Source organism: Phyllostomus hastatus, unplaced genomic scaffold (genome assembly GCF_019186645.2).
Source record: "Phyllostomus hastatus isolate PE091 unplaced genomic scaffold, TTU_PhHast_1.1 phas_contig_304, whole genome shotgun sequence".
Lineage (NCBI taxonomy): Eukaryota > Metazoa > Chordata > Mammalia > Chiroptera > Phyllostomidae > Phyllostomus > Phyllostomus hastatus.
In genome coordinates, this window is record NW_025333845.1 from 1,540,926 (window position 1) to 1,563,311 (window position 22,386).

Sequence of the window (22,386 nt, forward strand, 5' to 3'; positions counted from 1 at the left end):
CTGGGACTGGGTGTGATTAGGACTGTTCCCAGAAGTGACTAAGACAAGCCTCCAAAGTTACTGGGGACCTTTCCTACTGGAGTGAGACAACAAACAGCCCTAGAGGAAGTTGGATGAGAGAGAGGATTGTCATGGGATAGGCCCATGGGGGGTCAGACCTCAACCAGGTCATTTCACAGATGTGATTTCTTACCAAAACCCAGGAGACATAAGGAGAGAGTTAGATCTGCTTTTAGCAACCAAAGGCCAAGCACAGACAGCAAAAGCCAGAAGAAAAGCATCCCAGAAGGAAGCACCATCCTCATGGCCCCTCCCACAGTAGTAAGTAAACCAGCCAACATCATAGCTGGGGATAATCAGTGGAAGCAGTCCACCTCCTTGGACTCTATCCGGGTCTATGAATCTGGCTCACTATCTGTGGATTTCTCAACCTGCCTTTCTTCACTTTCCATCAGGCTCTCTTTACCTGTGCAGGGGCTGAGAGCTGTATCTGATAATGAGGCCAAAGAGATGAGGCTAAGCTCTGATATGGCCACATTGGAAAACATGGGGCTTACCAGCTGAAGAAATGTGCAAAGAAACTCTCTTGGCTCTCACAGTGTCAGCTACACTGGAGGCTCTCAGTAAAAATTTGGTGACTAAATGACCAAACTAAGTGATTTGTGCATAATAAATTATAAAGCAAAGATTCCAAAATAAGAGGATTTTATGAATCATGTTCAATTCTTTCATGATTTAGACCTCTTATAGCTTATGAAATACATTGTTAATATGTTTTATTTGTAAAACACAAAAGCCAACAACATTCTTCATGTAAAATTTAATACTTTTATTAAATCAACCAACATAGAAATTAGATGGGATGCTATGATTATTGTTTTACATTGTTCTGATTAAAATAAAATATATAAATGAGATATAATATTTAGAAAAGAGAGTTTCAAACTGTAATTTTTACATTTATGAGGTCATACTAGAAAATCAGAAAAGAACTTTTTAAAAATTTTAAGTATATTTTATTGATTATGCTATTACAGTCATCCCATTCTTTTCTCCCTTTATTCCCCTATGCCCTGCAACCCATCTCCAACCAGCATTTACCCCCTGGCCCCCTTAGTTCATGTCCATGGGTTGTACATATAAGTTGTTTGCCTTCTCCATTTCCCATACCATTCTTAACGAACCCCTGTCTATTTTCTACCTATAATTTATGCTTCTCACTCTCTATACGTTTCCCCCATTCTTCCCCTCTTCCTCCCCACTGATAACCCTACATGTAATCTCCATTCTATGATTCTGTTCCTGTTCTAGTTGTTTGCTTAGTTTGTTTTTGTTTTTGTTTTAGTTTTTAGGTTCAGTTGCTGGTAGTTGTAAGTTTGTTGTCATTTTACTGTTCATATTTTCAATCTTCTTCTATTTCTTAGATGAGTCCCTTTAACATTCATTTAATAATGGCTTGGTGATGATGAACTCTTTAACTTGACCTTATCTGGGGAAGCACTTTATCTGCCCTTCCATTCTTTTCTTTTCAATATATTTTATTGATTATGCAATACAATTGTCCCATTCTCCCTTCATTCCCCATCATTCCCCTTCACCTTGTACACCCCCTCCCACCCACATTCTCCCCTTTTAGTTCATGTCCATGTGCCATAAGTTCTCTAGCTTCTACATTTTCCATACTATTCTTGCCCTCCCCCTATCTATTTTCTACCTACCATCTATGCTACTTATTCTCTGTACCTTCCCCCCTCTCTCCTCCTCCCACTCCCCTGTTACTAACCCTCCATGTGATCTCCATTCCTATGGTTCTCATCCTGTTCTATTTGTTTGCTTAGTTTGCTTTTGTTTTAGGTGTGGTTGTTAATCATTGTGAGTTTGCTGTCATTTTACTATACATGCTTTTTATCTTCTTTTTCGTGGATAAGTCCCATTAACATTTCCTATAATAAGGGCTTGGTGATGATGAACTCCTTTAACTTGACCTTATCTGAGAAGCATTTTATCTGCCCTTCCATTCTAAATGAAAGCTTTGCTGGATGGAGCAATCTTGGATGTAGGTCCTTGCCTTTCATGACTTGGAATACTTCTTTCCAGCCCCTTCTTGCCCACAAGGTGTCTTTTGAGAAATCAGCTCACAGTCTGATGGGAACTCTTGTGTAGGTGACTGTCTCCTTATCTCTTTGCTGCTTCTAGAATTCTCTCCCTCATTTTCACCTTGGCTAATGTAATTATGATGTGCCTTGGTGTGTTCCTCCTTGGGTCCAACTTCTTTGGGACTCTGAGCTTCCTGGACTTCCTGGAAGTCTATTTCCTTGGCCAGATTGGGGAAGTTCTCCTTTATTATTTGTTCAAATAATTTTTCCATTTGTTGTTCTTCCTCTTCCCCTTCTGGTACCACTATACTTCTGATGTTGGAATGTTTCAAGATGTCCTGGAGGTTCCTAAGCCTCTCCTCATTTTTTTGAATTCTTATTTCTTCATTCTTTTCTGTTTGGTTGTTTCTTTCTTCCTTCTGGTCCACTTCATTGATTTGAGTCCCAGTTTTCTTCCCATCACTATTGGTTCCCTGTATATTTTCCTTCATTTCACTTACAGTAGCCTTCATTTTTTTCATCTAATTTGTGACCAAATTCAACCAATTCTCTGAGCATCCTGATCACCAGTGCTTTGAACTATGCATCTGATAGTTTGGCTATCTCTTAGTCACTTAGTTGTATTTGCTGTGGAGCATTGATCTGTTCTTCCTTTTGGGCCATTTTTTTTTTGTCTTGACATGCCTGTTACTTATGAGAGGTGGAGCCTTAGGTGTTCACCAGGGCGGGGCAACCCAGTTGCTGGGTTGTGATGCTGTATGTAGGTCTGAGAGGGAACAATGGCACTTGCTCTGCTCTCTGTCAGATTTCAGTCCCTTGAACTGCTTCCCCCAAGCAAACTGGGCCTTTCTGGTGCTAATTCCCATATGGGTTGGATTGTGCACATTCTAGGACCCCATGGGTCTCTCCAGCGAACTCTCCTGTGAGGCTGGGAGTCTCTCCCTGTGCCTCAGCCCCCACAGGTGTTTTCAATCAGTGCCCCAAGGCTCTATTTCCCAGCACTGGGACCCTGGGTTGTGTGCAGTGCCTTGCTTCACAATCGCTGCCTTGCTGGGTCTGCCCATTGCCACCCCATGCCCGGGGTCTGCCAGCCACTGACTGTGCACCCAGGGTCCACCCACTGTGGTCTTGTGCATCGGGATGCCTTAAGTGCCTGGTGCCACGGCTCTTTGTGCCATGACCCCTCTCTGCCCAGCTGCCCGACTCCACCCCTCCTACCTGTCTGGATGAACATGTCTATTTTAACTCCTTGGTTGTCTGACTTCCATATAGTTCAATTTTCTGTCAGTTCTGGTTGTTATTCTATTTCTAAATTGTTGTTATCCCTATCTTGGTTGTGCGAGGAGGCACAGTGTGTCTACCTATGCCTCTATCTTGGCCAGAAGTCAACTAAAAAATAATTATAACTGACAATAAAATACTAAAGTGAATCCAAAGCAGAATAACAGAAATCAGCAGGTTCTCTAGGTACTAGTAGTATTTAATTAGAAATTTTACTCTAGAAAAAATTCCACTCAAAAAACTTCAAATATAGTAAAAAATTAGTGATGAATGTTAACACATATAATGTATGTTCTTTAGTGACAGATATGAAAAAATTTAAGTAATGGAAGAGATGCATAAAATTGCAGAATAAGAAGAAAAATATTTTTAAGATATTATTTTTATAAATTAATTTTTATATTTCATAAGACCTCAATTAAATTTAAATATTTTTGGAAATTAACAAAAAAAGTTAAGATGATCTTGGCAGTCTAAATGTTGGCAACAGCTTTAAAATTTAAAGTGTAAAATGTTAAGTGAATAAAAGATCTCTTGTGTATTAAATCTCTTAAAAATCCAGAAATGATTTACTCACCATGCTACTCTCATCACAATGCACAGACAGAAAAATGAGATGATAAATTAGAGCTAGTGCATATAAGAACTTACTGTATATGAAAGGAAGCATCAACAATTAATAGAAAAAGAAACTAAAATTATTACTTTACTATTTTTTTAAAAAGAGTACAAATATATTCTCTCCTCTATAGACCAAGATAAATGAGTTACATTTCTGTAATTAACCATTAAAAACAGAAAAATTAATGAGAAATGAATATTAATCAAAATTCCAAGTTGAAGATGATTTTCTAATTCATTCAGAGTATATTGCCCATTTTCTCTTTCTTATGAAATAACTTGAAAATGTTCTACACAAAGCAAGATATTTTTTAATCCTCACCTGAAGATATGTTTATTGGTTTTTTAGAAAGAGAAAGGGAGAGACCAAGGGGAAAAAAATCGGTGTGAGAGAGGAACATCAGTTGCCTCCCATACACATCCAGACCAGGGATCAAACCACAACCTAGGTATGTGTCCTCACTGGGGATGGGACTCACAACCTTTTGGACAAAGGTTGTGGGTACAGGTTGTGGGTAAAGGTTGTGTGTACAGGGACAAAGCTTCAATAAACTGAGCCACCCAGCCAGGACAGCATGCAAGATTTGAATCAAAGTAAAGACGTCACAAATGGAGGACTGTTATGAAAAGATGTATGGTCACCAAGCACTTATTATATGAAATATTAAAGAGACTTATCTAACAGAAATAATATAAAAAACAATTACAGTAAAATGACAACAAACTGAAAACTATCAACTGAACCTAAAAAAAACTGAAACAAACTAAGCAAACAATGAGAACAGGAACAGATTCACAGAAATAGAGATCACATGGAAGGTTATCTGCAGGGGGAGCAGGGAGAATGGGGGAAAAGGTACAAGGAATAAGAAGCATAAATGGTAGGTACAAAATAGATGGGGGGCAGTTAGGAACAGTATGGGAAATGGAGAAGCCGAAGAACTTATATGCATGGCCCATTGACATGAACTAAAGGGTGGGGGAGGCGGGTGATAGTGATTGTTGGGTACAGGGTGGAGGGGAATAAAGAGGAGAAAAAAATGGGACAACTGTAATAGCACAATCAATAAAATATATTTTTAAAAAGAAAATATATATGGTGAACATTGATTTTACCTAGTATAAACATCTAAATATGTAAATGTCAAAATCTCCATGGCAATTACGGTCATTAAATCTAACACATGTTAAAATTCCCTTTAAAAAATACAGTATTATTTGAGTACTGGTGTAGCTCAATGGATTGAGCATGGGCTGTGGACCAAAGGGTCACAGGTTCGATTCCCAGTCAGGGCACATGCCTGGGTTACAGGCAGGCCAGGTCCCCAGTGGGGGCCACATGAGAGGCAACCACACATTGATGTTTCTCTTCCTTTCTCCCTCCCTTCCCCTCTCTCTAAAAATAAATAAATAAAATCTTTAAAAATATATGGTATTATGTCTTTTTAAAACAATGTCCTTAGGGAAGTCTTACTAAAATCTGCAGGTGAAAAATCAATAAACTGAGAAATATACATCTTAATATGTTTTCAATTTAACTTTGGTAATCAGAAGGGGGCAAAAGCTTACACCTTAAAAGAACCATTTGTGTTAAGGCATCAGCAATAGTTTGACAGAAAATATACAATAACTAAACACAGAATACTAAGGTTTTTAGCTCCAGCTCATTTATTATTTAAAACTCTAAACTCAGATAAATCATGCCACTTTCCGTGATTCTCAATTCCTCAAATATGAAAAAAGGCCTTTCAAAGGTCCTATACAAAACAAAGCCATTATGATAACTCTTGTTCTTACTTCTGTTCTTCCCTGGAAGACCTCCAAAAAAGAATATATCTATTCTGTCTTTAGTATTTACCTCCTGAGGAAGCAGTCCATTCACGATGACTGAACATGTCTCCTGTTTTGTGTCCACATCTCCTTGCTTCATGTATCAAAACAGCATTGAGTCACATGAAGCCAGTAAATGATTTGTTTCTGATGTAATCTTCCTCCTAAGGCCTCTTTTGGCCATCTTAATGCTCTTTTCAGAACATTCTCCAGACAAAAGAGACATGGGGAATATCATAATCCATGAGTGAATCTTATATCTTTAAATTAAATCTGAATCTCAGCTGAACACTTAACCAAGCTTCCTTATTTCCCTTTGTCCACAGACATACAATAAGGATTAAAATGTCCCAATATATGGATATCTCCCAGAGCATAACTAATAATAGCTCAAGACTTCATGGTGCAGCACTGACTCTCCCTGCCCCTGGCTCTGATCTGCTTTTAGCTCTTAGTGCCAATCTCCTCATTGTGATCATCATTCATAAAGAGCTTAACCTGCACCAGCGCATGCACCAGTTCCTTAGTATCCTGGCTATAGTGGACATTGACTTGGCTACCACCATCATGCCCAAGATTCTAGCCATCTTCTGGTTTGATGCCAAAGCCATCAGCCTCCCTGAGTGCTTTGCTCAAATCTATGCTATTTACTGTTTTATTAGCATGGAGTCTGGTATCTCCCTTTGTGTGGCTGTGGATAGATATGTAGCCATCTGCCACCAATTTCAATACTCCTCCATAGTTACTGAAGCTTTTGTAGTCAAATCCATAATATTCATGGTGCTTAGGAATGTCCTGTTAACCATCCCAGTGCCTGTACTGGCTGTCCAGAGACACTATTGCTCCAATAATGAAATTGACCACTGTATGTGCTCTAACCCTGGGATCACTGGTTTGGCCTGTGATGACACCACCATTAATAGGTTTTATCAGTTGGCTTTAGTCTGGGTCATTGGTGGAAGTGACATGACTCTAGTCCTTATTTCCTATGTTCTGATCTTTCACTCTGTGATGAGGCTGAACTCTGCTGAGGCAATAGTCAAGGCTCTGAGCACCTGCACTTCCCATCTCATCCTCATCTTCTTCTTCTACACAACCATTGTTGTAGTGTCTATATCCCATCTGGCAGCAAAAACAGTCCCTATCTTTCCTGTTCTTCTCAATATGTTTAACATTGTCATCCCCCCAGCCCTTAACCCCATGGTATATGCTCTTAGGGCCCAGGAGCTCAAAGTGAGCTTCCAGAGGGTGCTTAGATTAGATGAGAATGTGTTCCAGAAGTGACACAAACTCAAAGTAGGGAATATGTGGTACTGCAAAAGAGCACAGGTTTTGAAACCAAGTAGACCCCAGATGGGATTTGATTTCCCTCCTTCATTAAGAAATATAATTTACTAGCTAACACATAAACAAAAATTCACACTCTCTAAAAATAAAAATAATGTAAACGAAAATAAATATGAAAGGTAATTTCTGGCTAAGTGGAATTATATGAATTATTTTTATGGGAGCAATATATCAATGCATTTAACATTTTTAGGTATAGAAATAACTCAGACATCCATCAGCTGATGAATGTGCAAACAAAGTGAGATAGATGTACTAACACATGCTATAACATGGATGAACATTAAAAACATTATGCTAACAATAGCCAAGTGCTGGAAGCAACCTAAATGCCCATCAGTAAATGAGTGGACCAAAAAACTGTGGTACATTTACACAGTGAAATACTATGTAGCAACAAGAAAGAAAGAGCAACAGCTCTCTCTACCCTTTGCAACAGCATGGATGGATCTGGAGAGTATTATGCTAAGTGAAATAAGCCAGGCAGTGAAAGACAAATACCATATGATCTCACCTATAAGTGGTGCCTAATTAACAAAACAAACAAGCAAGCAAAATATACCCAGAGACATTGAAATAAAGAACAAACTGACAATAACCAGATGGGATGGGGGAGGAGGATTATGGGGGGAAAAAGGGGAAGGGTCATCAAAGAACATGTTTAAGGGATATAAGGACAAAGCCAAAGGGGGGAAGGGTCAAGGGGGAGAGGTACGGTTGGGTGGGGGGGAAATGGAGACGACTGTACTTGAACAACATTTAAAAAATAAAAAAAGAAACATTATGCTAATTTTTTAAGCCAGACAAAAAAGGTCATGTATAATTCCATTTATATCAAATGTGCGTATTAGACACATCTACAGAAAAATAAAGCAGACTGGCAGTGTTTGTCAGGAACCAGAGATGTTGGGCATGGGGGAATGATGATACCTGCTGATGGGTAAGATCCATTTTGTGGGAATGAAAATGTTCTGGAATTCGATAATGGTCATAATTGCATGATTCTATGAATATACTAAAAACCACTGATTGTATGCTTTAAAATGTTAAATATGTAGTATGTAAATTAATTTTTTCAATTACAGTTGACATTCAGTATTATAAGAGTTTCAAGTTTTTAAAATGTTGCAAGAGACTTGTTTAACAGTGAGGGCAGCAGATTGTCTTTCCTCCGGAAGAATTAGCATAGCAAAAAATTAATTGTGTTTGACAAGAATGTAACATAAATTATTTTGTGGCTTGATAAAGGCTAACCTCTCTCTCTCATTACATATGTAGCTAATTTGTATTGGAGCCAAGAAGCCTTCTGGAAGAAAAGTAATGAGATCACTTGACCCATAATCTCTTCATTTTGGAGTTTGATGTAATATGACCTTCCCTGATGAGTAGATGAAGACAATCCCAACAGAGTCTAGATTTATCTGCCTCAAAGATCATAGAAGATCACTTAAGGAGACATCTCACCATAAGTAAAGTGTGTGTCCTGGGCTCAAAGGCAAAGCTGGACAAGGGAGAGTTGCCAATTTAGCAAATAAAAATCCAAGATGTCAGTTATTTTAATTTCACATAAATAGCAAATAATTTTTAGTAAAATTATGTGCGATGCAATATTTGGTACCTACTCATACTAAAAAAGTATTCATTGTTTATCTGGAATTCAAACTTAACTTAGTGTCCTATATTTTATTTGGAAAATCTACAAGGAGTAGATTGCTTCCAGGTCACCATTTGGCTGAAGGTAGAACTCCCCTGACTCTATGGGAATACTCTGGGAAGAATAGTTAAGCATGTAAGTCCAAGCTAAAGGGCTATAAATATGAGAGCCCAAATGTGGAGCATGCTTGACCAAACATAATGTTGAGAAAATGTATTCATGTTACCTCAAAAGAAAATTTACCAATACAGTGTGATGTGGCAGTATAAAAAAAGTCATTAAGTCCTCTTCACAGGAAACAGCTATAAAATTAGAAAAATATATCAGAAATACTCATTTCATGGCTCTAGAAACAAACCAGTGGAAAGCCACAAATTGACAGGCATTTATTCATGAACTGATCTTAAACTTCAGGTAGGAGGCATAGGACTCTGTTGTTCCTGCCTGGGCTGCTCCCCTCCAACATCCTCCAGCCCCACTTTGGTTAGTATAGTAGTTTTACCAGGGAAATACTGGGTGTAAAATCAGTAGCTTCACTGCCAGAAGGGGCTGACTTGGTTTGGAAGGAAGAGTGGAAAAGCCATACCCAGTGTCAAAAGGAAAGTCCCACAGCCATTCTAACCAGAGGGTATTGTCCTGGTCAGTGAAAGTGGATGTCTATAGACTGACCAGAGGTTTTCAGGTAGATATTACAAAGAGATAAGCATAGAAGGTTTAATAAGCTCTCCACAGATGGCTGACTGACTGGAAGGTTGTGCATACATTTGGAGAAAACAGAGCCAAAACTCTCCACACATCCACTGCCAGGAAACTGAGCATATATGCAGAAGAGACTCAAGAAGTCTAATGAAAAAATAAAAGCTGGGGCAGACTTGAAAACTGCCTGAACTTCAAAGGTGCTGCCCAAGCCATACACAGGCCCATTAGTAGAGGACAGAAGCATTAACTGGGTCAGGTTATTTGGAAGCAAAATCTGATAAATCATTGATAGTTCACTAAGCTATGCAGACACAGGGCAACCCATAAAAATTCAAGCTTAAGTTTTGGCCAGTGGCTCAGTTGGTTGGAGCACTGTCCTGCACACCAAGGGGTTGTGGGTGATATTTCTGGTCAGGGCACATACTTAGGTTACAGGTTCATTTGCTGGGCATGTATAGGAAGCAACCAATTGAAGTTTCTCTTTCACATCAATGTTTCTCTCTCTCTCTCCCCCACCTGCCCTGCTCCTTCCATCCCTCCCTTCCTCTCTCTAAAATCAATGGACATATCCTCTGGTAAGGATTTTTAAAAATAAAAATAATAAAAATAAAAATATCTCAGCAGCACATTAGGTGAGCTCTGTGGAAGAGACAATTTCTACAAACTCCAGGAAAAGTAAAAACAAAACAAAACAGCAACAACACTCTAAGGGGGTAAAAGTTCTTTAAAATTCTTACTTTTAAAAAAATTTAATTCTGAGACATGCAAAGGAAATTCTGACCTATGAGGAATAGGGGGAAGCAATCATCAAAATTGTCTCTCTGTGGGCCAGATGTTGGGTTTATCAAAAACAGACTTCAGACCTGCTATTGTAAATATGTTCAAAGAATTAAAGGGAACCATGTAAAGAATTAAAGGAAAATACAGAGGATCTCAATAAAGAAATAGAAACTATACAAAATAAAACAGGGCAGATGCATAAAAAAAAAGAAAAGAAAAAAACTGTACCAATCTCTTATGCCATATACAAAAGTAAACTCAAAATGGATTAAAGGCTTAAATGTAAGACATGAACTCATAAAAATTGTGGAAGAAAACATAGGCAGTAAACTCATTGACATCTTTCTCAGTAATAGCTTTTTGAATACGTCTCTTTGAGCAAGGGAAACAAAAGCAAAAATAAACAAATAGGACTACATCAAACTGAAAGCTTCCTTACAGTGAAGGAAACCATCAACAAAACGAAAAGACAACCTATTGAATGGGAGGAGACATTCACATGATATACCCAAAAATGGGTTGATATCCAAAATATATAAGGGACTCATAACTCAATAACAAAAAAAACTGATAAAAAATGTGCAGAGACCATGTAGAGCCATTTTCAAAAAAAGACATACAGATGGCCAACAGACATATGAAAAGATGCTCAACATCACTAACCATCAGAGACATGTAAATCAAAACCATATGATATACCACCTCACACTTAGCTATAATAAAAAGTAGCTATAATCGAAAAAATCAACAAATAACAAGTCATGCACTGTAGTAGGATTATAAATTGGTGCAGCCACCATGGAAAACAGTATGAAGATTCCTTAAAAATTAAAAACAGAACTATCATATAATCCAGCACTTTCACTTCTGGGTGTTTATTCACTTATGGGTGCTTTGAACTAATTCAAAAAGATATTTGACATGCATCCTTATTTTTATTGCATCATTAATTTATAAAAGCAAAGATATGGAAGACACCTAGTTGTCCATTAATAAATTAGTGGATAAAGAAGATTTTGTATGTATACACAATGAAATATTAGCAATTTTTTTAAAATGAGAGAAAAAAGTACTAATAACTGATAATACCAACAATATTGAGTTTACTTGACAAGCGAAGAACCACAAATGAAGTTATTATTTTCCATAAAAAATAAAAAATTAAAAAATTAAAAAGAAAAACACTATAAAAAAGAATGAAATCTTGCCATTTGCAACAACATGGATGGACTTAGAGGGCCCATGCTAAGTGAAATATGTCTGAGAGAGAAAGACAAATATGGTATGATTTTATTTACATGTAAGATCTTTAAAAAATGTACAAACATAACAAAGCAAACGCAGACTCATAGACACAGAGAACAAAATGATGGATCCCAGAAAGCATGAGTGAAAAAGATGCAGGGGAATATATTTAATAATATTGTGATAACTTTGCCCAGTCACAGATGGTTACTAAACTTAGTGTGAGGGTTGCATTGTAAGGTATATAAATGTCAAATCACTATGTTGTTCATGTGAAACTAATATAATATTGTATGCCAACTATACTTCAATAAACATTTTTAAAAGAAACTATACAAAAGAATCAAACAGAATTTATGTCACTGAAAGATATCATTACAAAAGAAACTCACCAGAGAGACTAAACAGCAGGTCTGAGATGAAGAAAGAATCAATGAACTAGAAAATAAATTAACAGAAAGTATACAAAGTGAGGGGCAGTCATTGAAGTAATGTCCTATAGAGGTACTTGGCAGTTTAAAAATTGCTCCAAACACAATCTCACTTAATCCTCATAAAATCCTCTTAGTTAAATATGCTGTTTAACATTCAGAAATTCTGGGCCCAGCCTTGGCTAGTGTAGCTCAGTGAATTGAGTGCTGGCCTGTGACCCAAAGGATCGCATTTCGATTCCAAGTCAGAGCACAGCCTGGCTTGCAGGCCAGGTCCCCAGTAGGGAGCATGTCAGAGGCAACCACATATTGATGTTTCCCTCTCTTTCTCCCTCCCTTTCTCTCTCTCTAAAAATAAATAAATACAATCTTTAAAAAAAAAATTCTGGGGCCCAAGTGTCCATCAGTTGATGAGTGGATAAAACAACTATGGGACATTTACACATCAGATCCACTCAACCATAATAAAGAAAATTTTACCCTTATATAGATGGACCTGGAGAACATTAGGCTAAGTGAAATAAGCCAGTCAGAGAAAGACAAATACCATATGATATCACTCATATATACATCTAATGGACAAACTGAACTAACAAGGAAAATGGGGATAGACCCATAGATGGAGAGCAAGGTTACAGCAAGTGGAGAGGGGGAGGTCAGGAGGTGGGAGGACTGAGCAAAAAGGAAAAAGGACTCATAGACATGGACAACCACATGGGGATTGCTGGGGGGAGGAGGTATAAGGGGACTAAATGGTAATGGAAAAAACACAAGAAAGATTTTTTTTTTAAATTCTGAGGATCAAACTGATTCAGTGACTGGCTGTATTAGTAAAGCCAAAAGGGGTGGGTATGAGGGTGGGAGGAGGGGATTAGTGGGGGGGCACGGTGGGGTGAAAAGAGAGACAATTGTACTTGAACAACAATAAAAATTTTAAAAAATAAATAAAATAAAAATAAAATTAGAAAATTAAATGAATCCATGTAAAATCATCATGTCCCTCACAAATGTAAGTTATTAATATAACTAATGAAATGATATTAATGTTTTCAATAAGTGAAAGCTTTTTAAAAAAAACACCTTCAAACTTTCAGTTAGTTAACACAAAGAAACATTATTTGCTATTAAAACTGAAGAAAAAATCATGTTACAGGTTGAATGACTCTACTGAAGGCTGTCCTTCAACTGTTTATTTTCCTAGCTTTTTATAGGTATAATTGACATATAACATTGTGCAAGATTAAGGTGTACAGTGCGTTTATTTGATGTACTTACATATTACAATATGATAACCACATCATTAGATAACACCTCCATTATGTCACATAATATTTCTTTTATGTGATAGGAACATTTAAGATGTACTCTTTTAGCAACTTTCAAGCATCTAATACATTAGTATGAACTATAATTGCCATGCTACATATTATATCCCCAGAACTTATTTGTATTATAACTGAAAGTTTGCACTCTTTAACTAACATCTCCCCATTTCCCCTACCCCTCAACCCCTAGTAATCCCCATCCTACTCTTTCTATGAGTTTGGTTTTTTTAGATTCCACATGTAAGTGACCATCCAGTATTTCTTTCTCCTTCTCACTTATTTCACCCTAACACTTCACTCTTCTGCCTCCCTCATTCACTTATAAGGGCCCTTGTGATTACCCTGGCCTTACCCACATAATTCAGAATAATGTCTGCTGATTAGCAATCTTAATTTCATCTTCACTGTTAATTTCCCTTTGCCATGTATCCTGACATATTCACAGGTTCTAGGGATTAAGACATAGATACATTTGGTGGCCATTATTCTGCCTACCATAGAGAGTTTAAAAAAGACTCAGAACCTTGGGGAGATGGAAAAATGAACTGCTTCTAAACTCCAAATAGTAAAAACTGGTTTTTAAAAGCTTTGAGCAAAATCTTTCCATAAAATATTTCAGTTAATTTAAGTGCCTAAAGATGAAGATCATGTTATGGGTGTGCTAACTAGTAAACATCTCAGATAAAACAAAAAACTGAGGGCAAAGGTATCTTCCCATCAAAGCATAAGATTCTCAAATTAGCCTTCATTTAGTTCAGAGAGGTGCACATGGAAGTGATAACAGGAAAAATAGAGAACATTTCAGAATTACATCTTTAAAATATTTGGGGTGTGTTTACTGGCACATAAGTGAAACCACATAGAAGAGAAGCTTACTAAGGTTTTAATAAACATATATTGCCAAAGAAACCAAGAACTTAACTGAGAAAGACTTTGTCTATTCAAGTGCTAACATACCTCTTGGGACCCAACTTTTCAGTACCAGAAAGTGGACTGAGAAAGCTGTGCTGTCCCCAAGAAGGACATATTCCTCAGGACCCATTTTAGATATGGCCTAAGAAGATAATGGAACAGAAATAATTCTCCCAGAGAGAAACTCCCATGGGCCACAAAAAGGAATGGACAGAGAGTTCATGTGAGAGAATCTAATCAAGAAACTCCTCCCAGACCCAAGTCATGGAGCCTTCCCAATATTTACCCAATGGAGATTTCAAAATTGCTATGAATTGATGACTGTCATGTCTCATATTCTTTATCTTTCCAAATAGGAGTTATTATTGTTAAATGTCCCTGTTACTTTATTATATATTTAATAAGAGGGTGATAAGTGAGCAGATAAATTTCCTTTTAAATCACAGGTCTCTAGGCCAAGAAGGGCCCCAACCAAATATGATGTAGAAGTTCTTGTATATCACCTGAAATCCTACACTTTGAACTGGGTGAAATATCTGGGTGAAAATTTGGGGTCTGTCCTGTGAAGAGGAATTGAATGTGTTCTATACATGGGAAAAGGTAATGCAGAAATATTAAGTGACTGACACACAGGTTGGGGCAGAAAAATTAGTATTCACTGCAAATCCATCAAATCCGTGAACACTCCTACATTTCCAACTTTTCCTTGCACTTGAGTTGGGGCCATGCTAATGGAACACACTCACCAGTGGAAATGTGAACAAAAGTGATAAACTGCTTCAAAACCAAGGCAATTAATAGTTGGAGTGCTTCACCCTTTCCTCTTTTTTTTATCTTGGCAACTCTGAAAAATGCATGTTGGTAGGACTTCATGAGAGGAAAGGATCCAGGATTTCTGAGTCACTAAATGGAGAATAAATAAGTGCTGTTGACATACTGATACACTAAACATTTAACAAAAGAGATATAAACTTGTTTTACTAATTTGATGAAATAAAGCATAGCTTAAGAAATTCTGGTATCCATGATTTATTTTGACATGCCTACTGGCCATACAACTGGAGATGTCAAGAAAGAGTTGTATATAAGGATGTCAACTCAAGGGAAGAGTCTAAGCTAAACATATCATTTTAGAAGTCATCCTAATTTAGAAATGGAATTTTAAAGCCATGCAATTGTCTGTAATTAGGAAAAATTAGAGACAGAGAACAGAATCATAGAGTATTAGCTTGCCTTATTTTTAACAGCCAAAAATTTCTGTAATATAGTGTATTTTTTATTATAAAAATGTCCCAATAACTTCTTCTTTCCTCCTATGTCCACCTCAGACAACTAGCACTCTAAGGAAAATGCCTGTGTCTGTGTCATTCAACTCATTTTCTGAATGAGTAAAGAGATTTTTTAATATTATAATAGTGATAGCTCCTTACATAAAAAAATGTAATCAGGACTTCCGGCCAAGGTGAACACACTGTGCCTCCTCGCACAACCAAAATTAAGGACAACAAAAATTTAGAAACAAAAAAACAACCAGAACAGACAGTAAGTTGAACTGTATGGAAGTCCAACAACCATTCTTCCAGAATGGTAAGAGGGGCGGAGTTGGCTGCCAGCAGAGGGGGGTCCTGGCAGAAAAAAGCGGTGGCTGGCAGACCCCAGGCAAGCAGGTGGTGGCTAGCAGACCCTGGTGGCAGACCCGGGGCATGGGGAGGCAACAAGCAGACCCAGTGAGGTGCTCAAGGCAGCTGGCTCTCTGCAGTCACACATTCCCACACAGATAAACCAGGTGAAAACGGGCAGTGAGACAGACCATGCAACCCAGGGACCCAGCCCCAGGAAATAAAGCCTAAAAGCACTGATTGAAAACACTTGTGGGGGCAGCAACATAAAATGGAGTAAAAACAGCCTCTTCAACAAATGGTGTTGGGAAAACTGGACAGCTATATGCAAAAAAATGAAACTCGAGCACCAACTTACACCATACACAAAAATAAATTCAAGGTGGATAAAAGACTTAAATATAAGCCATGTCACCATTAAAGTCCTAGAGGAGAACATAGGCAGGAAAATCTCAGATATTTCATGCAGCAACATTTTTACTGATACATCCCCCAGAGCAAGGGACATAAAGCAAAGAATAAACAAATGGGATCTCATTAAAATAAAAACCTATTAAAATAAAAAGAGAACCAACTGTATAGGAAAACATATTTGCCAATGATACCTCAGACAAGGGTTTAATCTCCAAAATATATAAACAACTTACATGACTCCACTCTAAGAAGACAAGCCAATTAAAAAATGTGCAAAGGACTTTAACAGACACTTCTCCAAGGAGGACATACAGAGGATCCAGAAACACATGAAAAGATGGTCAATACCACTAGCTATCAGAGAGATGCAAATTAAAACCACAATGAGATACCACTTCACACCAGTCAGAATGGCTATCATAGACAAAGCAACAAACAACAAGTGTTGGAGAGGCTGTGGAGAAAAGGGGACCCTAGTACACTGTTGGTGGGACTGCAGACTGGTACAACCACTATGGAAAACACTATGGAACTTCCTCAGAAAACTAAAAATGGATCTACCTTTTGACCCAGCAATTCCACTGCTAAGATTATATCCTAAGAACCCTAAAACACCAATCCAAAAGAACCTATGCACCCCAATGTTCATAGCAGCACAATTTACAATAGCCAAGTGCTGGAAGCAACCTAGATGCCCATCAGTAAATGAATGGATCAAAAAACTATGGTACATTTACACAATAGAATCCTATGCAGCAGAAAGAAAGAAGGAGCTCCTACCCTTTGCAACAGCATGGATGCAACTGGAAAGTATTATGCTAAGCGAAATAAGCCAGGTAGTAAAAGACAAATACCATATGATCTCACCTTTGACAGGAACCTAAACAACAAAACAAAGAAACAATCAAAATATAACCAAAGACGCTGAAATAAAGAACAGACTGACAGAGTTCAGAAGGGAGAGGAGAGGGAATTTCAGGGGAATTTCAGGGAAAAAGGGGAAGGGTTTACAGGAAAGAGTATAAAGGACACATGGATAAAAACTAGGGGCAGGTGGAAATGGGAGGGAGGAGGGGGGGTTGGGGTGATGGGTTGGGATGGGAGTAAGAGATAGAAAATTGTACTGCAACAACAATTTAAATAAGATGAAAAAAATAAAAGAAAACACTTGTGGGGGTTGAGTGTCGGGAGAGACCCAGCCTCACAGGAGAATTCATTGGAGAGACCCACGGTGTCCTAGAATGTACACAAGCCCACCTACACAGGAACCAGCACCAGAAGGGCCCAATTTCCTTGTGGGAAGTGTCAGAAAGGACTGAAATCTGATCAAGAGAGGAGCAAGTGCCATTGTTCCCTCTCAGACCCTGCCCCCACATACAGCATCACAACGCAGCAACTGGGTTGCCCCGCCCTGGTGAACACCTAAGGCTCCACCTCTCATAAGTAACAGGCATGTCAAGACAAAAAAAAAAATAGCCCAAAAGGAAGAACAGATCAAAGCTCCACAGCAAATACAACTAAGTGACTAAGAGATAGCCAAACTATCAGATGCATAGTTCAAAGCACTGGTGATCAGGATGCTCAGAGAATTGGTTGAATTTGGTCACAAATTAGATGAAAAAATGAAGGCTACTGTAAGTGAAATAAAGGAAAATACACAGGGAACCAATAGTGATGGGAAGAAAACTGGGACTCAAATCAATGAAGTGGACCAGAAGGAAGAAAGAAACAACCAAACAGAAAAGAATGAAGAAATAAGAATTCAAAAAAATGAGGAGAGGCTTAGGAACCTCCAGGACATCTTGAAACATTCCAACATCAGAAGTATAGTGGTACCAGAAGGGGAAGAGGAAGAACAACAAAGTGGAAAAAGTATTTGAACAAATAATAAAGGAGAACTTCCCCAATCTGGCCAAGGAAATAGACTTCCAGGAAGTCCAGGAAGCTCAGAGAGTCCCAAAGAAGTTGGACCCAAGGAGGAACACACCAAGGCACATCATGATTACACTAGCCAAAGTAAAAATGAAGGAGAGAATTCTAGAAGCAGCAAAGAGATAAGGGGACAGTCACCTACACAAGAGTTCCCATCAGACTGTCAGCTGATTTCTCAAAAGAAATCTTGCAGGCAAGAAGGGGCTGGAAAGAAGTTTTCCAAGTCATGAAAGGCAAGGACCTACATCCAAGTTTGTTCTATCCAGCAAAGCTTTCATTTAGAATGGAAGGGCAGATAAAGTGCTTCTCATATAAGATCAAGTTAAAGGAGTTCATCATCACCAAGCCCTTATTATAGGAAATGTTAATGGGACTTATCTAAGAAAAAGAAGATAAAAAATATGAACAGTAAAAAGACAGCAAACGCACAGTTATTGACAACCACACCTAAAACAAAAGCAAACTAAGCAAACAAATAGAATAGGAACAGAACCACAGAAATGGAGATCACATGGAGGTTTAGCAACAGGGGAGTAGGAGGAGGAGAGAGGGGGGAAAGGTACAGAGAATAAGTAGCATAGATGGTAGGTAGAAAATAGACAGGGGGAGGGCAAGAACAATATGGGAAATGTAGAAGCTAGAGAACTTATGGCACATGGACATGAACTAAGTGGGGGGAATGTGGGTGGGAGGGAGTGTTTAGGGTGGAGGAGAGTAAGAGGGGAATGGGACAACTGTAATAGCATAATCAATAAAATATATTTTTAAAAATAATAATCCTGAAAAGATAAGCCTTTAAAAATATAATCAGTATCAACCTTAGTCTTTTTCAATTGTTTGAGCTTTTTAAAATAACTTTTTCATATTCATTACCTAATTTTATTTGTACAGCAAACTTGTTATGATGGCACTCATGTTGGAGGTGATGATAGCCATCATACAATCTTGGAAGGAAAGCAGGAATAGGCATAGAAACCTCTCAAAATATTGGAAATCCCATATACATCAAATCTAAAACATCTTCCTCAGACAGGAACTTCAAATTGGAACTATAAAACTAAGAGTCCACTAAGTACTAAGCAATGCACCAAGCAATTTATATATTAAATTTAATCCTTACATAAACCTTAGAGCCCAGGTATGAGTGGTTTCATTTTATAGGTTAAAACTAAATTTCAAAAAAATGTGAAACTATCCATGGTCAAAAATCAGAAATTAAAGAAGTCAGGATTTGAATCCAGATGCATTTTATTTCAAACCCCATGTACTTTCTGCTGCAACACACTATAGTGCCTAAGCTGGGAACTTGATTGGTAAGTTCTCTTTTCACCTGCTGGTAAGAGGAAACAGTGAAGGAACTGGGAGCTTTCTCAATACTTTCCCACAATAGATAACATGTGAGCCATACTGTCCCTGATTTGCTTGGTCTTTGCTCCATAGATGATGGGATTAAGCATGGGAGGGATTAACACATAGAGATTTGCCAGAAGTATATGGACATGATGGGGGATATTCTTGCCAAAGCGATGGGTCAGAAAAGTGAAAAAGGATGGGATGAAGAAGAGGAGAATGACTCCAATGTGGGAACCACAGGTATTTAGAGCCTTGTGCCGGGCATCCTGGGAAGGAAGTCTAAACACAGCTTGGAGGATCAAAGTGTAGGAAATACCAATGAGTGCAACATCTACCAAAACTGATGCCATGGGCACTGAGAAGCCATACCAGATATTAACAGTGATGTCAGCACAGGCCAATCGAGCCACCCCAATGTGCTCACAGTATGAGTGGGGGATGATATTGGTCCGACAGTATGGCAGCCTCTTCAGCAGGAATATGATAGGGAAAATTGTCCCAATGCTCCGTCCCCAGATTGCCAGGGTCATTTTTCCAATCGCCATGGGAGTTAAAATAGCTGTGTATCTTAAGGGAGTACAAATAGCCACATAGCGGTCAAATGCCATGGCCAGCAGGATTCCTGACTCAGCCACAAAGGCAACATGGATGAAAAACATCTGAGTAATGCAGGCATCAAAGGCAATCTCCCCAGCATGAAACCAGAAGATAGCCAGGGCCTTGGGCACAGTGGTGGTGGACAGCAAGATGTCAGTGCCAGCAAGCATGGATAGGAAGACATACATGGGTTCATGGAGGGTGCGTTCATTGAGGACAACAAGGATGAGGGCTCCATTTCCCAAGACTGCAGTGATGTACATGAGGCAGAAAGGGATGGAGAGCCAGGTATGGTAGTTCTCCAGTCCTGGGATGCCAAGGAGGATGAACACAGTGGGGTGGAAGGTGGTAAGGTTAGCACCAAACATGCCTGCTTTTGGAGTCTCTGGGCAGAACCAGCTGTAGGTTTCACTAAAAGTTGAATATTAGATAATGGAATCAATCACTAATGCCTTGACTTAGAGAATATGTTATGCTTTCACTTCCTAAATTATCATTACAAACATAAGTATAAACAAAAGTTCCTAGTCACACCTCAGCAATGCCTAGAATCCATTCATGCCTCCCCATTCTGAGTTACATGGCCCTACTCAGGTCTTGGTCATCCTTCCCTTATACTATTGCAACAGCATCCTAGCTAATCCTGTCTTCCCATCTCCCAGCTTTTTATTCTCAACCCCTCCATATTCAACCCAGTTATGTTGCAGCCTGTATGGAATGTCCAAAACAAAAATCTTATTGTTTTCTCTTATAACTTTTTATAGTGGCTTATCTATTACAAAATAAAGCCTGAATTTCTCAAACATGCAAATACTTCCACAAACCCACTGTTACTCTCTTCTCTAGTTTTGATTGCCTTTAAGAACTCTGGCAAAACCAAATTAAATGATGATCCATTCCCCATACAGTTATGGGGAATGACTGTTAAACGTTATGACTTTTCTAACATTTTCTCTTAATTTGGAACATACTCTTCTACCTTTGGTATTTATTAAACCTGCTGATCTTCTAATTCATAGCTTAAATATTTATCATGTGTAAGCTTTCTCCAGGATCACATTCTGGGCCTCCAACTTTCTCATTATTAACAAAAAGCAAGTTTTTCACATCTCAGAAATTTAGCCTGGTCTATAAAAATGAACTATTCAGATTCATCTTGCAAGGATTAAATTAAATACTTTCTTTAAACTGCCTAGTATAGTGTCTGGTATAAAAACACTAAATAAATGTTAATTATTGTTTTTCAGTGAATCAACACAACTAAATAGAGAGCCTAGGAACTAATGTAAGTATATTTGAAATTAAAGTGTAATCAAGTAGCATTTCAATTTAGTGGGGAAAGGAAGGCCAATTCAATTAATGGCATTGGGATATAGGACAAAGTTGTTTTTGTAAAAGAATAAAATGAGTTCTTACCTCACTCAGTAAAGGAATAGAAATTCCAGATAAATTAAAGATGTATATTTTAAAAAATAAAACCACAAAAATATTTAAAATTTAAAAGAAGTTCTTAGGAGAAAACATAGAAAAATATTCCTGTGATTGGAAAGATATTTGTAAGATAAGAAAACCATATTTCATGGACAGTAATAATTAAATGATATAATTATGTAAAAATGTAGACAAGAATAAATAAAAATTCTGGGGAACAAAAATTACAAAACATGTAATAGAGAAAAAGGATATTATCCTTAAATACTAAAAGTTGGTACAAATGAATGAGAAAAATTAGAAAATGTGCAAAAAATCAAAATAGACAATTCATGTTACAAAAAAATGGCCTATTACATATGAATACATGCTCAAAATTTGAAGAAGTAAAAATCAGTATCATATGAAAATATCATAATTTTCTTATCAGATTAAAAAACATAAGAAAACCACTAGCCCCCAGTGCTGGTGGTGCAGCATGAGAACATATAAATATACTTATAGGAATATTCATTTCTATATTGTTGCAATAATAAAAGAAACTTTTACTACTTCCATAGCTGTCAATGGGGCAATAAATAAATTATGTCACCTATGTTAAATAGAGTGTTTTGTTTCCATTTTAAAAAGGAGTATTAACCATAGCATATAATTATATGAAAGACAAATTGAAGATCAAAGTGCATAGATAGCTTTTTTAATATTCTCTCAGTGGGTGCTTCAGGACCATTTACATGATCAGTAACAGAAAATCCAACCCCATTTTGGCTTGCACACAAAGAGAAATGTCCTTGCTCCTGAAACTGAAAACTGTTCCTA

General features: G+C 37.8%; 2 protein-coding genes across 2 annotated transcripts; one reads left to right on the forward strand and one right to left on the reverse strand.

The window, feature by feature from the left end:
- The first annotated feature begins 6,228 nt into the window (after nucleotides 1-6,228).
- On the forward strand, nucleotides 6,229-7,112 carry LOC123819265 (olfactory receptor 688-like). Its single transcript, XM_045839570.1, is given in 2 exon segments — nucleotides 6,229-6,265; nucleotides 6,268-7,112. Coding segments are annotated over 2 exon segments (882 nt in total).
- A 3,909-nt stretch (nucleotides 7,113-11,021) lies between these two features.
- Nucleotides 11,022-20,504, reverse strand: LOC123819266 (olfactory receptor 52B2-like). The gene is made up of 2 exons (XM_045839571.1): nucleotides 19,595-20,504; nucleotides 11,022-11,128 (listed from the first exon to the last, which is right to left on the reverse strand). The coding sequence occupies exons 1-2, from the start codon at nucleotides 20,502-20,504 to the stop codon at nucleotides 11,022-11,024; spliced, it is 1,017 nt and encodes a 338-aa protein (XP_045695527.1).
- Between the last annotated feature and the right edge of the window lie 1,882 nt (nucleotides 20,505-22,386).